Source organism: Macaca thibetana, chromosome 4, assembly GCF_024542745.1.
Source record: "Macaca thibetana thibetana isolate TM-01 chromosome 4, ASM2454274v1, whole genome shotgun sequence".
In the NCBI taxonomy this organism is placed as follows: domain Eukaryota; kingdom Metazoa; phylum Chordata; class Mammalia; order Primates; family Cercopithecidae; genus Macaca; species Macaca thibetana.
The window spans coordinates 126,716,540-126,730,651 of NC_065581.1; the positions used below are offsets into that span (position 1 = coordinate 126,716,540).

At 40.8% G+C, this 14,112-nt stretch overlaps 2 protein-coding genes across 5 annotated transcripts in view; one reads left to right on the forward strand and one right to left on the reverse strand.

The window, feature by feature from the left end:
• Nucleotides 1–14,112, reverse strand: part of ABRACL (ABRA C-terminal like) — a 564,811-nt gene that overhangs the window by 501,026 nt on the left and 49,673 nt on the right. The window lies entirely within an intron of this gene.
• The window catches only part of NHSL1 (NHS like 1), a 217,766-nt gene that overhangs the window by 89,913 nt on the left and 113,741 nt on the right, over nucleotides 1–14,112 (forward strand). Inside the window, exon 1 of one of the 4 annotated variants that reach the window (XM_050787334.1) lies at nucleotides 2,521–4,297. The exons of the other annotated variants lie outside the window; for them this stretch is intronic. Within the exon in view, the coding sequence (XP_050643291.1) occupies nucleotides 4,282–4,297 (16 nt within the window). The 5' untranslated portion in view covers nucleotides 2,521–4,281. Of the gene's footprint in view, nucleotides 1–2,520; nucleotides 4,298–14,112 lie in introns of those variants that run through there. 4 annotated transcript variants of the gene reach the window in all.

A 14,112-nucleotide genomic window follows, 5' to 3' on the forward strand; every position in this document is an offset into this window, starting at 1 on the left:
GCTGTTTAGAAGTGCTATAAAATTTTGCTGCAGTAAGTACAAGGGTATGGAAAAAATAGGTTTTAAGCCTATGTAAACATAAATTGAAGACAATTTAAAAGAAAAACAAATCATGACCATCTCCCATAATTATTACCTTGCTAAATGTGTAAGTTCCCTACGGTCACTGTAACAAATTACCCCAAGCGTGGTGGCTTAAAATAAGCAGTTTATTCTCTCCCTGTTCAGGAAACCCGAGTTCTAAAATCAAGGTGGTAGCAGAGTCCTGCTCCCTGCAGAGGCACTAAGGGAGAATCCTGTCCTGGCTCTTCCGGCTTCCGCTGGTGCCGGGTATTCCTTATCTGTGACAGCACCTCCCAGTCTCTGCCTCCATCTTTTACGACCACCTCTGTGTCTCTGTGTATCCTTTTTTTTTCTCTCTCTTTTTTTTTTTTTTTTTGGAGACAGAGTTTCATTCTTGTTGCCCAGGCTGGAGTTCAATGGCTCAATCTTGGCTCACTGCAATCTCTGCCTCCCGGGTTCAAGCGATTCTCCTGCCTCAGCCTCCCGCGTAGCTGGGATTACAGGCATGCGCCACCACGCCTGGCTAATTTTGTATTTTTAGTAGAGACGGGGTTTCTCCATGTTGGTCAGGCTGGTCTGGAACTCCCAGCCTCAAGAGATCCACCCATCTCGGCCTCCCAAAGTGCTGGGATTGCAGGCATGAGCCACCGTGCCCTGCTCCGTTTTCTCTCTTATTAGGACATTCTTCGTGGATTTAGGGCCCACCCTAATGCACTATCATCTCATCTTGATTCTTACCTTCCTTAACTTATGAAGACCTTATTTCCAAATAAGGCCACACTCTGAGGGTAAGCATGAATTTAGAGTGGACACTATTCAACCCACTACATTAAATTACGTATGCTTTAACCTTAGGAGGGTAGCTTCATTAGATGGCAGTGGGCAAGAACTACCATTGATCATTATGAATTTTGTGTATTCTTCTGTCATGTGACTTACCACACCGAATTATATTTATTCCACTCATCTCTTGCACTAAACCTCAAGAAGGCAAAGATTCTTTTCCTGTGACCTGACATAATGTGCCTAATAGTATGTGTGTGTATTCAAACCAAAAATAAGAAATTAATGAGTTAAGATGGAACCTTAGAGTTAATTTAGTCCCCATGTTCTATTCAGTCCTCACATTTACAGGCCATGAACTGCTGTAGAGACTAACTGTTGGGGCATCCAATCTTTTGGCTTCCCTGGGCCACATTGGAAGGAGAAGAATTGTCTTGGGCCACACATAAAATACACCAATACAGTGATAGCTGATGTACTTAAAAGTTGCAAAACAATCTCATAATGTTTTCAGAAAGTTTACGAATTTGTGTTGGATCACATTCAAAGTCGTCCTGGGCTGCATGTGGGCCACAGGTTGGACAAGCTTGAACTAGATAGTGATATAGACATGACTGGAATGAAATTCTCTTTACTTTTCAATCCACTTTTCTTTCCAGCATATAAAGTCATCTCTATTAAAAAAAGGCTTAAACTGCCAGGCGCAGTGGCTCATGCCTGTAATCCCAGCATTTTGGGAGGCTGAGGTGGGTGGATCACGAGGTCAGGAGTTCAAGGCCAGCCTGGCCAAGATGGTGAAACCGTGTCTCTACTAAAAATACAAAAAAAAATTAGCCGGGCATGGTGGTGGGCGCCTGTAATCCCAGCTACTTGGGAGGGTGAGGCAGAGAATTGCTTGAACACAGGAGGTGGAGGTTGCAGTGAGCCAAGATTGTGCCACTGCACTCCATCCAGAGCAAGACTCCGTCTCAAAAAAAAAAAAAAAAAAAAGGGCTTAAACTGTGAGTATTCAGAGTGCTGTTAAATGCACCTAATCCCCCGAGACCCTGTGTATTAGCCTGTGTTCAAAAGTCTTAAGTCTCCAAGGTAGGAGCTGTTTTCTCTCTCTATACAATTCCAAAAGTTGAATGTAACCCATGAAAATATTTTCAGGAATACCTCTGTAATTCGTAAATTACATGGGAGGGACTACTCAGAACAGGAGAGGACAGAGAATAACTCAGATCAGCCATGGAGAGAGTCCCGTGGTGAGATGGAAGAGGCTAATCAGCTGGTCTGGTTTTGATCTTGTTTGTTAGGTGAATCAATCACCTCATGGTTTACACAAACGAAATGAGCTATGAGGTTTCCTCCCATTCTGTTCTAGGAGTTAATATCAGACTAGGCGCGGTGGCTCACGCCTGTAATCCCAGCCCTTTGGGAGGCCGAGGTGGGCGGATCACAAGGTCAGGAGATCAAGACCATCCGGCTAACACGGTGAAACCCCGTCTCTATTAAAAATATGAAAAAATTAGCTGGACGTGGTGGCGAGTGCCTGTAGTCCCAGCTGCTGGGGAGGCTGAGGCAGCAGAATGGTGTGAACCTGGGAGGCAGAGCTTGCAGTGAGCCGCGATCATGCCACTGCACTCCAGCCTGGGCGACAGAGCGAGACTCCATCTCAAAAAAAAAAAAGAAGAGTTAATATCACTGTTAATCATTCCCAATGCAGGTTTTTTTTTTTTTTTTTTTTTTTTTTTTTTTAAATCCTAACTAGCTTCTGGCGAGAGACCTCTTATATATTCTTGTGATTATGGAAACTAGTACGGTGACTTCCTTATGGTAGGTAACATATTTATTACCCAGGTGCTATTGGTGATTCAGGGTGACAGGGAGCAGAAACCCCACTGGGATATGCTGAACCATCTATCGAAAGCCAAAAGAACATAGAGCATCCTTAGTGTGTGGCAGTGAGCACCCCAGGACACAGACAGATAGATAGATTGGTTCTGTGAGTCAGTTTCCTGCATCCTGTGGAGTCAAAAGGAAGACCGGCAAACAGCAACGGGTCCTGTGAACAATGGCCACTTCCTGAGCCAGGAGACTCTCATGTCTCTGTGGGGAAGGACCACAGGGCCACTTATGGTTCAGACGGTACTTTTCAAGCAGGGTGCTCCTGAGGCAGTATTTGTGGACTGTTTCTCTTCAGATCTGTCGTAAGATTCCTTTTGCCACTTTCCACCTGTGTTTGAGAGTCTGCAATCAAGTAACCTTGAGCTTGCCAGAGTGAATTTAGCTTTCCAGTGGAGGGGAAGAAATGTACTGATCTCATCATAGCCACAACAGAGTTAGAAATTTGCATAATCTAATGCTGCCTTTGTTTCCTCATTTGAAAAAAATGATGCCATAGAAGTATAACATGCTTCACAGTTTTATCCTAATATTCAAGGGGCTTTCTTGTTTTTTGTTTGTTTGTTTTTTGTTTTGAGACAGGATCTCACTCTGTTGCCTGGGCTGGAGTGCAGTTGCATGATCATGGCCAAGGCACTCTCTACCTCTTGGTCTCAAGCAATCCTCCCACCTTAGCCTCCCAAGTAGCTGGGACCCCTGGTGCATGCCACCATGCCCAGATAATTTTTTTTTTTTTTAAGAGATGGGGTCTCACTGTGTTGCCCAGACTGGTCTCAAACTCCTGGGCTCAAGTGATATTCCCGCCTTGGTCTCCCAAAGTTCTGGGATTATAGGTGTGAGCCACCATGCCCACCCCATTTTTAAATAGTAGTATGTAGTAGTAATGGTAGCACTTACTTAGTGCTTATGATTTGTCTGGGACCAAAAGAGCATTTCACATATATTCACTCATTTACATAGACCCAGACAATGGAGTGCAAAGTTTCCTATTATAATGTGCAGTGTTAATTATGTACCAGTATATGGTTTGCTCTATATTAGAAAAAAAAGGGGAGCATGTGAACAGAAAAGGAATAATGAAGTCAGTGAATAGTAAGTCATAATTACATAAATAGTAAGTCATAATAAAATAGCAAAAGGTTAAACTGAATCGAGTGATTTCTTTTTTGTGTCGTTGGTCACGTGAAGAGCTGCATCCGCTGTGGTGGAAAATGCTGAGAGAGAAGCACAAACAAATGGGCTCACCCTTGGGCTGGTCTGCACTGGACTGTATGAACGGTGACTGCTAACCCCTGGCTCCCTTCCCTTTTCAAGATGATCGCAGGCTGATTCCATGGTGTGAAATAACCCAGGAGAGATAGGGAGGTGTCAGCAGCACAGCCCAGCAGGCTGGGGATTGGGCAGTGGCTTCCTGGAGTAACAGGCGCTGGCTGGCCGCCCTGCTCTCTGGCAGTGAGCGCTGAGGAGGTGGGCTGGGAGACAGCTGTGCCTAGCACTGCAGGCTTCATCAGACCACAGAGCACAGCCCCTCCATGGAACTGCTGCAGAATGTTCTGCCTGAAAGGTGAGGGGCCTTCGTGCCCATTTGGGTGGGAAAGTTCTACTTAGGGAAGATTGTTATTTAGCATCACAGTCTAAATCACAGAGCTGGTTCCAGTAAAAATCAAAGTTTGAGGGAGTTTTGTAAGTATGAAAGTGAAAAAGTCATTGTTCTTTTTTGTTGCAAACAGGAAGAAAGACCTCCTGCTGGGGAGATGGAATTCTCTTTTAAACAGAAAGGATATTTCTGTGTTTGAATGTGTTTTGTATGTGTTTTGTTATAGACAAAAGTAGCTAAAAGTTTAAAAGAAGGTTTTTAAAATCAACTTAATAAATATAGGAATAGTTTACAGTGGTAGTATGAGTCTATTAGAGAGGTTTTCATGTAAGGAGTTGTTCTTGTAAAGAGTTAGAATGAGTAGAAAAGGGTAAAAGATTCTATTGCTTTAAGCTTCACTATGTGAACTTAGGAATGAAATTAATTTGACTGTAGAACATACTTCTAGGCTGGGCGTGGTGGCGGGTGCCTGTAATCCCAGCTACTTGGGAGGCTGAGGCAGAAGAATCACTTGAACCCAGGAGGCGGATGTTGCAGTGTGCCGAGATTGCACCACTGCGCTCCAGCCTGGGCAACAAGAGTGAAACTCGGTCTCAAAAAAAAAAAAAAAAAAAAAAAAAAAAAAGAGAAAAAAAAAAAAGAACATACTTCTTGTTCTGGCCACATATGGATTATAGTACTTCCTAAGTATTTTCCATCTTTAGGCATTTATTTTTTCAGTCAACTCTATTTTTCTTCCAACTCTTGTTATAATGTAATTATTGTAGGCATGTGAGAGTGTGTTTGTGTGATTGTTGAAATGGCCGGGGGTAGAGGGGGAGGTGAATTTCCTTGGAACTGTTCTGTTCATATCTTTCAGTATATGTCATTCTGTTGATGAGAAATTCTTGACATCTTTTCAAGTTTTGGAAATAAAGTGGTCCTGGCTTATTTGCTTGTGGATTGCTCCTTTGTCCTCAAAGTCTGTTCCTGAGGTATAGACATGGATTTTGTAGACCCAGCCTTTGCAGTTTTAACCTTCTTTTGACACCTTAAAACCCACCAGTCTTTAATATTGAACTTGGTGTTTGGGATATTTCTTTATATAGTAGGTGCAAGTTTGGTGAAATTGAGGGGTAAGAACAAAAAGGAACGTCACATTTTTCTCTCCTTAAGCATTCGATTAATTCTCACTACAGAGAGTATCTAGTTGCAGTGGATTTCCAAGGAGTCATGGGCTGACATGAATTTAAGTATTTCCGAAAAATAATTTTAGATGAAAGGCATTATGAGCTCTTATCACACTGTTTCTTTACAAAATTGTTCTATAAAAAGTTTAGGTATGAAGAGTCGGTGGTATTATTGGATGAAGGTACATGCTACCTGGTGTAATTTCCACAGTGCAACTGAAATCATTACAATCCAATGATAGCTTAAGGTTTACAATTTCGAATTGAATATGGGTGTGGAATTGTCACTGGGTAGGACATCTGCAGCTTCAACATATTTTTCTCCACCCATTCCCATAGCAGCCATTTCATTTTATTAAAGAATCTCTCATTTTCTTGGACTCTTAGTTTCTGTGGTAACTCAGAAAACTTAAAAAACTCAAACGTATGGCATGTGATGACAACTAAGTGCTTTTACGCTGAAGTGTGTGTTCTAATCAGGAATCCACAATCTCACCCTTTTAAAGCCTGTTCTCTGATCTGCCAGCAGCTAGGACAAACAGTTGACTTTCTACTCGCTTCCTGTGACTTATAGCTTCTTGATTTACAATAATAATTTTTAAGTTGTCCTTTGCCCTACATATGAAGCAAGCCTATGATAAAGTAAGGATGAGTGAGATTAAGCAGAAGAATAGTAAGAGCTACTTGTTGATGCTTTGTTCTTACTTTGGAAAAGTGGCTTTCATTCATTGGTCTGTGGCTAGCCAAGGTCCTAGGGGCTATTGCATATGTGGTTGTGATTAGCATTGATTTTAAAGGAAACATGATTGCTCTTCCTTTGGTTTAAATCATGTTCCTGTGTGTTTCTTGTAATTGCTGAAAGAAAACATTTAAATCAGATCGCTTCCCACATTGATGCAGGATTTCCTTTTCTCTACTTAGACTGTTTCTTTTCTGAAGCCAGGTCCACTCAGCTTTGTGTCAATTTGGCCTTCCTTGAAGAAGGATGCCATCTTTCTCATTACTGTCACTATGGTAACTCATATAGTTGCAATCACTCTTTGCTATTGAAGTATCTCAGATACATCAGCTTCTCCCAACTACATTTTGTATGTGCAACATTTGAGCACTCAGTCTTCGGGAAGATGTACTGTAAAGTTCAGCTAAGGTCTCTGTGGCTAACAAAGGCATGGTGTGTTCCTTCACTGTGTAGCAAGTGATCCATTATGGTCTGGGAAGTGAATTGTGGCTAATCATATGATTAATAGCAAGTAATATGATTAATAGCAAACTACTGTGTGTACCATTGACAGATTATTCTAAGAAGTAGAATAGGCCAGGTGCCATGTCTCAAACCTATAATCCCAATGCTCTAGAAGGCCGAGGACGGAGGATCACTTGAGGCCCTGAGTTCAAGACCAGCCTGGGTAACATAAGGAGACCTTGTCTCCACAAAAAAATTAAAAAATTAGCCAGATGTGGTGACATGGAACTGTAGTCCCAGCTACTTGGGAGGCTGAGGCAGGAGGATTGCTTGAAGCTAGGAGTTCGAGGCTACAGTGAGTCATGATTGTGCCACAGCACTCTAACCTGGGCAATAGGGTGAGACCCTGTCTCGAAAAAAATTTTTAAAGAATAAATAAAAATTAGAATAAAATGTTTTTACTACTAAAGCTACGTGGAACATAATTACACTTCTCTGAAATGGTTCCGAATGCAAATTTCTTAATTATAGTAAATCAGCTTTAACTTTATAAATACTAATTATCTTTGCAGTGCTTCTCTAACTTCGGTGAAGACTTTTTAAAAGAAATTTCCAAACCATTACAGACTGATATTTTGTAAAACATAAAATCATGTGCTTGTGTGATATCACCACATTGTCAAACAGCTATAAAAGTTCTTAAACATTTAATCTCATTTCCTGTACTAATCTTGTTATAGACTGGTAGTGAAGTACTGTTCTACTGGCACTGGTTAGTAGACAAATCTGCATTAGTTTCCCAGAGCTGTCATAACAAATTACTGCTTAGTGAGTGGCTTATCCAGCAATGTATTCTCTCACAGTTCTAGAGGCTAGAAGTCTGAAATCAAGGAGTTGGCAGGGCCATGCTCCCTCTGAAGGCTCCAGGAAAGACTCTTCCTTGCCTCTTCCACTTCCTGATGGCTCCAGGCATTTCTTGGCTTGTGGTAACATCACTTGAGTTTCTGCCTGTCTTCCCACAGCCTTCTTTCCTGTGTGTTTCGCTGTGTCTCTGTGTCAGATGTTTTTCTGATAAGAACACCACTCATTGGACTTAGGGCCCACCCTTAATCCAGTATATCACTTCACCTTAATTAATTACGTCTGCAAAGACCCTATTTCCAAATAAGGTCATATTCCAGGGTTGTGAGCGGACATGATTTTGGGAGGACACTATTCAACCCAGTTCAGTGGACCGCATGTAAAATCACGTAGCTTGAGGGCAGCTGCATGGGAGGTGTGTTTAATGGAGAACTGTAAGAATGATATCCAACTTAGCTGCTTTGAGGATGCCTTTGAAACTATGGCAATGCGAATTTAAGATGAGTTTGTATGTGTAGGTAGAAGAGTTGAAAATGTACATACCCATTATGATCAGTCATGCAAAGGAAAATGTTGCCTTTTTGTTTCCTTTAATCGATTCGGCTTCTTTCATGAACTCTTATCCCGCTGAGAAGGGGTAAAACAAAAAACAAAATTGAACTTAGTTCACTGCAGTCAACTCAGTGTGAGCCAAAAATTTAAACGGTTGCATTAGATAGCTCAGTCTGTTGGATGACTCAGTCTTTCAACATTCTCCTGCTTATCCTCCTTCTCTTCAAAGGGGACTTTGTTGCTAAGTCCCCCTTATTAGTATAACAGAAGTGAACCATGCTAAAATATGTACTTTTGAAATAATTGGTTTGATTATTATACAACGTTGAAAATTTTAAAGCAGACTCTCTGCTGTTGAGTTTTAAACATGAGGTAATATTTTTTAAATGATGTTGGTTTTATTTTTATTTTGTTGAGACAGAGTCTTGCTCTGTTACCCAGGCTGGAGTGCAGTAGTGTGATCTTGGCTCACTGCAACCTCCGCCTCCCAGGTTCAAGTGATTCTCCTGCCTGAGCCTCCCGAGTAGCTGGGACTACAGGCGCACACCACCTTGCCTGGCTAATTTTTGTACTTTTATTAGAGATGCGGTTTCGCCATGTTGGCCAGGCTGATCTCGACCTCCTGACCTCAAGTGATTCACCTGCCTCGGCCTCCCAGAGTGTTGGTATTACAGGCGTGAGCCACCACACCTGGCCTGATGTTGCTTTTAATATGGACAGGATGCATACATATATCCTTCTGTGCTCCAGGAATAATTTCACTGTATTTTATGAGCATAATAGACCTTAAGTTCCTGAATTTACTAATGGATTTTACCTGATTTTGCATTCTCTCTAGGGACTTTTTACCTGGTTTGTGTTGGACTAGGTTCTTTCCCTTCCTCAGCCTTTATGTGTCTTCCAAGAGGTAGAAATCTAGTTTCATGGAGCAGAAAAGTGGTAAATTCTGTGGAATTGGGTGTGTCCCAGCTGCCTGCATGCCCCGAACGACAGGGTCCTGTCTATACTCTTTTTTGCTTCACAAGTTACTGATTTAGGAAGGCCTTTAGGTTGTCTAATAATAGCAAAGAGTTATGTTGGAGATTACAGCTATGAACAATCTCAGGCATGTGCCTCTGCTCCCACAAGGGCAGTTCATATTAGAAACTAACCCTATCCTTCCTCATTGTGTACCCTGAAACAGATCACAGGCCTCTTTCCAGTTGTCTCGTGTATGTTGTGTATGTAAAAGAATTCCTTAGATTCTTTTCTTGGCAGCATTTGGAAAATAATGTTAGGAATCAGAAACAGATTTGTTATTTCTGTGCTCAAACAAGTGCATTTTTCAAGTGAGCTAGTAAGCAACCATTTGCTCTGGAAGGTCCCTAGCCTCTTGTTAAATCTGGTAATAAGCTATCAGATAATCAGTGAGCAAAGTTTATGCTAGTTGATTCTGAGCACCATTTTGAAAGATTTTTAAAAATCAAAATGCAAAGCAACCCTGGGAATATGGCATCTGTCTGACTCTGGACATTTTACTATCATGCATTTAGATGTCGAGTTTTATATAAATTATCAGTGGCTTTTAGAACTATTGTTCTACAATTCTTTCTGGTTCTTTCCTGCTCCTTTCATTTAAAATTGCATATAATTGTTAGTGGGTAATCAACAGCTACCAAGCGGAATTCCCATTTGCTCAGTCTGCAATTTAAAATAGCACTTTTAATAAACACAGTGGTAATAACACGCATTTTTCAAACTGGTGGGGAAAGCCCTTGGAATTTAATAAACGAAACAAAGCTGGCTAGACTTCTATTTCTTTTGTCTTTTCCTTGAAAACGTTATCATGCTTTTTAGTTGTCTTTTTTTCCTTCCATGAATAGTCAAAATCTGTTTTTTAAATATGTTGCAGTAGAAGCCAGATTACCATGTTAAATAGGTTGTGTAATACTATATATTGAGATGTTACCCTATGGACTAAAAGAGCAGTTAACAGAGTTTTGCTGCCTAAAACAAGGAGAACTTGAGGTCTGCTTGTTTCTGGAGCATGCTCTGTGCAAGGATTCATGCTCTGGGTAATTTTGTGGAACTGAATCAAATAACTTGAATTACTGAAAGCATTAGCAAATATTTCAGTTAAACTCTTCATTTTAATATCTCCTGTTCCATTTCTACCTATTCTGGTTTCCTTTATTTGCTGATTTTCATGTCTCTCTTTTTTAGGCCCCCTACCTCGCCTTAGCTGTCCTCCTCTGTGATGGCTCATTGGGGGAGCAGTATTACACCTAAGCCATATTGAACTCCTTCTAGTTACAAGGATGTGGTCAGTAGTCTACACACACGTTAGCAAAGGTGATAGTTAATAGGCAAGGCAGATGGACCCGTGTGATAAAGGCAGTTTACCTCTCAGGACGTCATGTCACCACCATTAACCAGGTGCAAAGGTATGCAGGGGTATATATTTTTCTATGTTAAACATCAGAAGAAAATACTGCTGAAAACAACCTGAGGGTTTTTAAGCAATGAATAGATTTTGCATGATTAAACAGTTTGGCAGGATATGGTATTGGGGATGTGGGGTGGAAGATGGGTAGTCTTAAATTGGGAACATTAATTATTTTATACAATCGTATGTAGCAATTGCATTTAAAGTTAAGAGATCTTAATTTGACAGCCAACAGAATGACAAACAATTTGATTTAATGTCAGCAGCATTGATCTTGTATCTGGTGATTATGTGACATTTATCAGTCTTTGTTAACTTAGATTACATTTAGAACTTTTTTTGTTGTTATTACTGTCAAAATGTGATTAACCCTGAGAGCCATTGAGACAAAAGGCCGGAGTGACTTGACTGTGGGTTTAACTTGGGGGAGGTGTGCATGATAAGAGAAATGTGAGTGCTCATCACCACTTTTTCTTTGGAATGTCTTCTTATAACAAAAAGATATAAATAGCATAAAGTGAACTTTAGGAGCCACAAGTTGCAGTACACTTTAAGTGAATTTATATATGCACAGAATAGTTTTCAAAAGGTCAGATGATAACATACGTTTGTACTTGTGAAATTTTGCAAGACAGCATTTGAGAGCAAAAGAGAAAATCTCTGCTTTGCTGACCACAAGAGGCCACCTATGTTCTTCATCATTTTGTTTCACTGAGTGAACTGTGCAAGGTTCATTGTTGCTGGAACTTTCAGAATAAAAGTTGAGACAGATGCTTCTGCTCTCTCGAGGGCGCGAGCGTTGCGAGCAGGGTCAGGGGAGGAAGAATAGTGACTTGATGAGTGGTCTCTTAGGAAAGGGAAGGCAAAGGGGACCACAGGAGCCTGGCTGATGAGCCTGGCAGATGCCTAGAGGATGCTTGATTTGGTAGAAGATCACATGGGGAAACTGGGTTATACCAGACATTGAGAGTGGCAACTTTTCTGATTCCAAACAGAGTAAATGAGAAAGGGGCCTCAGAAAATGCCTTGGTGTTAGCTACGTGGGATGGCATGGCAAAAGAAAATGAAGTATATGAACACACCTAGCCCCAGTGGTGGTACTCTATCTCTCCTTCCTTAGCCATCTCCTACAGATTTGTACTTTTGCTTTATCTAGACCCTTTCCTAATTTTAAGAGGACAAAGGAAGCTCAAGTCCCGTCTTTTTTCCTGGAAAAGTTTTGCTGTAACCGAATACCCAGTATTTTATGCAAAAGAGGTCAATATTCTCCCAAGGTGGCTAATTATATGTCAAAGGGTATCCAAGATTTGTTGATATTTTGAAATACCTCTGAAGTTCATCAACTCTGACCAAAATATTTTGATAGAATTTGGGGTGTGTTAATTTCATTGAGTGTTGATGAGCACTTACCATGCACCAGTCACTGTTCCTACCCCCAGGAAACTCTTCCTCTCTGATGCTCTGGACTTCTCACCGGTCTGGGTCTCTTCAGTCCCAAGACTTCTGGTTGTTTTCCTGCCCGCTGTAAAGGTGCTGCTTCTTGTGCCAGCTTTCGGGGGTTCTTCTTTCCCCAAGATTGACTTTGTGAACAAAGCAAAGCCAGAGACTTTGTAAAGGGTTTCCCTGCTAATCATGACCCAAATAACCCAAATAATTAACACAGGTTTGTAAAGAATATTCAAGAAATCCCAGCTCTATCCATTAATCATATCTGCTTATCCCTGGAGTAAAGATCTCCGTAGCTCTGATACTGGATCCTGCCTAATAGAATAGTGAGGATTAAGTAATAATTTACATAAGATGCTGGTATTTTCTCTGTAATATATAGTGATGTTATTTAAATTTGACCTCTCTAAGGGCTTAATTTGGGCTTGTGAAAGTAAAGACTGATTTGTACCCTAATTTGCAAATATGGTATTTCTGCATAGTGAGAAAGGCAGATGTATTTCTCAGTTTTCATCACAGCATATTTACGCCAAGTTTTAAAAAGTTTTCTGGACCTACACAGTTGTATAAATACATCCAGATGAATAAAAAAGTATTACAAGTCACATATATTGGCAAAGGAGCGTGGTAGCAACACAAATATTTTGAAAGCTATGTAAGCCAGTGAGAGTATCCTGATACTGCTCTAACAGCTCCAACGGAAGTGTTTGCTGCCACAGCAATTGAGACAAAACCTTTCCTTTTTGGAAATGTTTCCTGGCAGAACAAATACTTGATAAAAATTTACAACAAGATTTGAACTGCTCAAGATGGTGCCTTTTATAAAATTGTTTTATTTTTACAAACTCTTTTCACATCAGGAGGAGAGAAATCTGTGGGTGGACGGTTTTATCCTTATATAGGTGGAAATGTCCTTAGTTTAGGTTGACTGCTGTACTGAGGAATTGGGAATGAGCTCCCCTTAATTATGGGTTATTTATCTTCTTGTTGTATTTCTTCTTCTACCAGTAATTGGCAGCCTATTTTTCATCTCAGAGAGAAGAGGCCAGGGAGTGTAGGAGTTGTCCAACTGAATTGTCAGTCAGTAAATTACGATGGAAGTTTAAAATCAGTAGCATACTCAGAAGATGACATATATCGGGAGTAGGGGGAAAGGGGAGGGTGAGCATCAGGACAAATCCCTAATGCATGCGGGGCTTAAAACCTAGATGACGGGTTGATGGGTGCAGCAAACCACCATGGCACATGTATACCTATGTAACAATCCTGCATGTTCTGCACATGTATCCCAGAACTTAAAGTAAAAAAAAAAGAAAAAGATGACATATGTCCACCTCTCCAAAAATGCGGAGTTTATAAACGCTGAAAAGATTGAATGCAGATGAGTAAAGTTGTGATGTCTGTAAGCATGATTTAAATATAAAACATTAGTTTGATGTTTGCCATCACTTTTAGGTTTGGGTTTACAAGACTGCTCCTATAGAGATGGCTGATAGAGATGGATGCTAAAACATCCAGTGTCGTTTCTGCTTGCCACAGAAAGTCGATGTTGGTTGATATGGCAAATATCATAAATCCTTGTTTGTATGTTATTTGCCTTATGATAACACACTTGGCTGAAAATGAGTTTGTCTTAGTCGCTCCCCAGTCCTCACTCACCTTCATGAAATCATAGAATGAATCCATTGTTGGTGTGTTATCTGCAAAAGATAAAGTGTCTGTGAGCTAGGGGATAACTGGAGCCCCTAAAATAAATGAGATTCGTTTAACACGTGCCATACCACAGGTTTCTCCTAGACTGCTGTTTTGGACTATGTTTGACTAGATTTCCTTTACTCTAATTTTCCCTTGCCCTCTTTTTAATTTTGGAAAGCAACCTTCAACCTCTGTGTGTGAATAGCCACCCTCCTTTGTCTCTTGCTTGACGGTGGCCCCCCAGCAACTAGCTCAGTGTCATGTCTAAAATTAGATCAGTCTGTATGGATGCCCTGTAGGGAAGTGAGAGAACAGGCTCTCTCTGCCAGAGCAGATCGTCACCGCACAATGAAAATTCTCACTTTACGATAATTCCCTAGTCAATGTCATGAGTCTTTTGCTGTTTTACAGTAAGGCAGTCTGGTATTTGGTGTACTGAACTGCAGATACG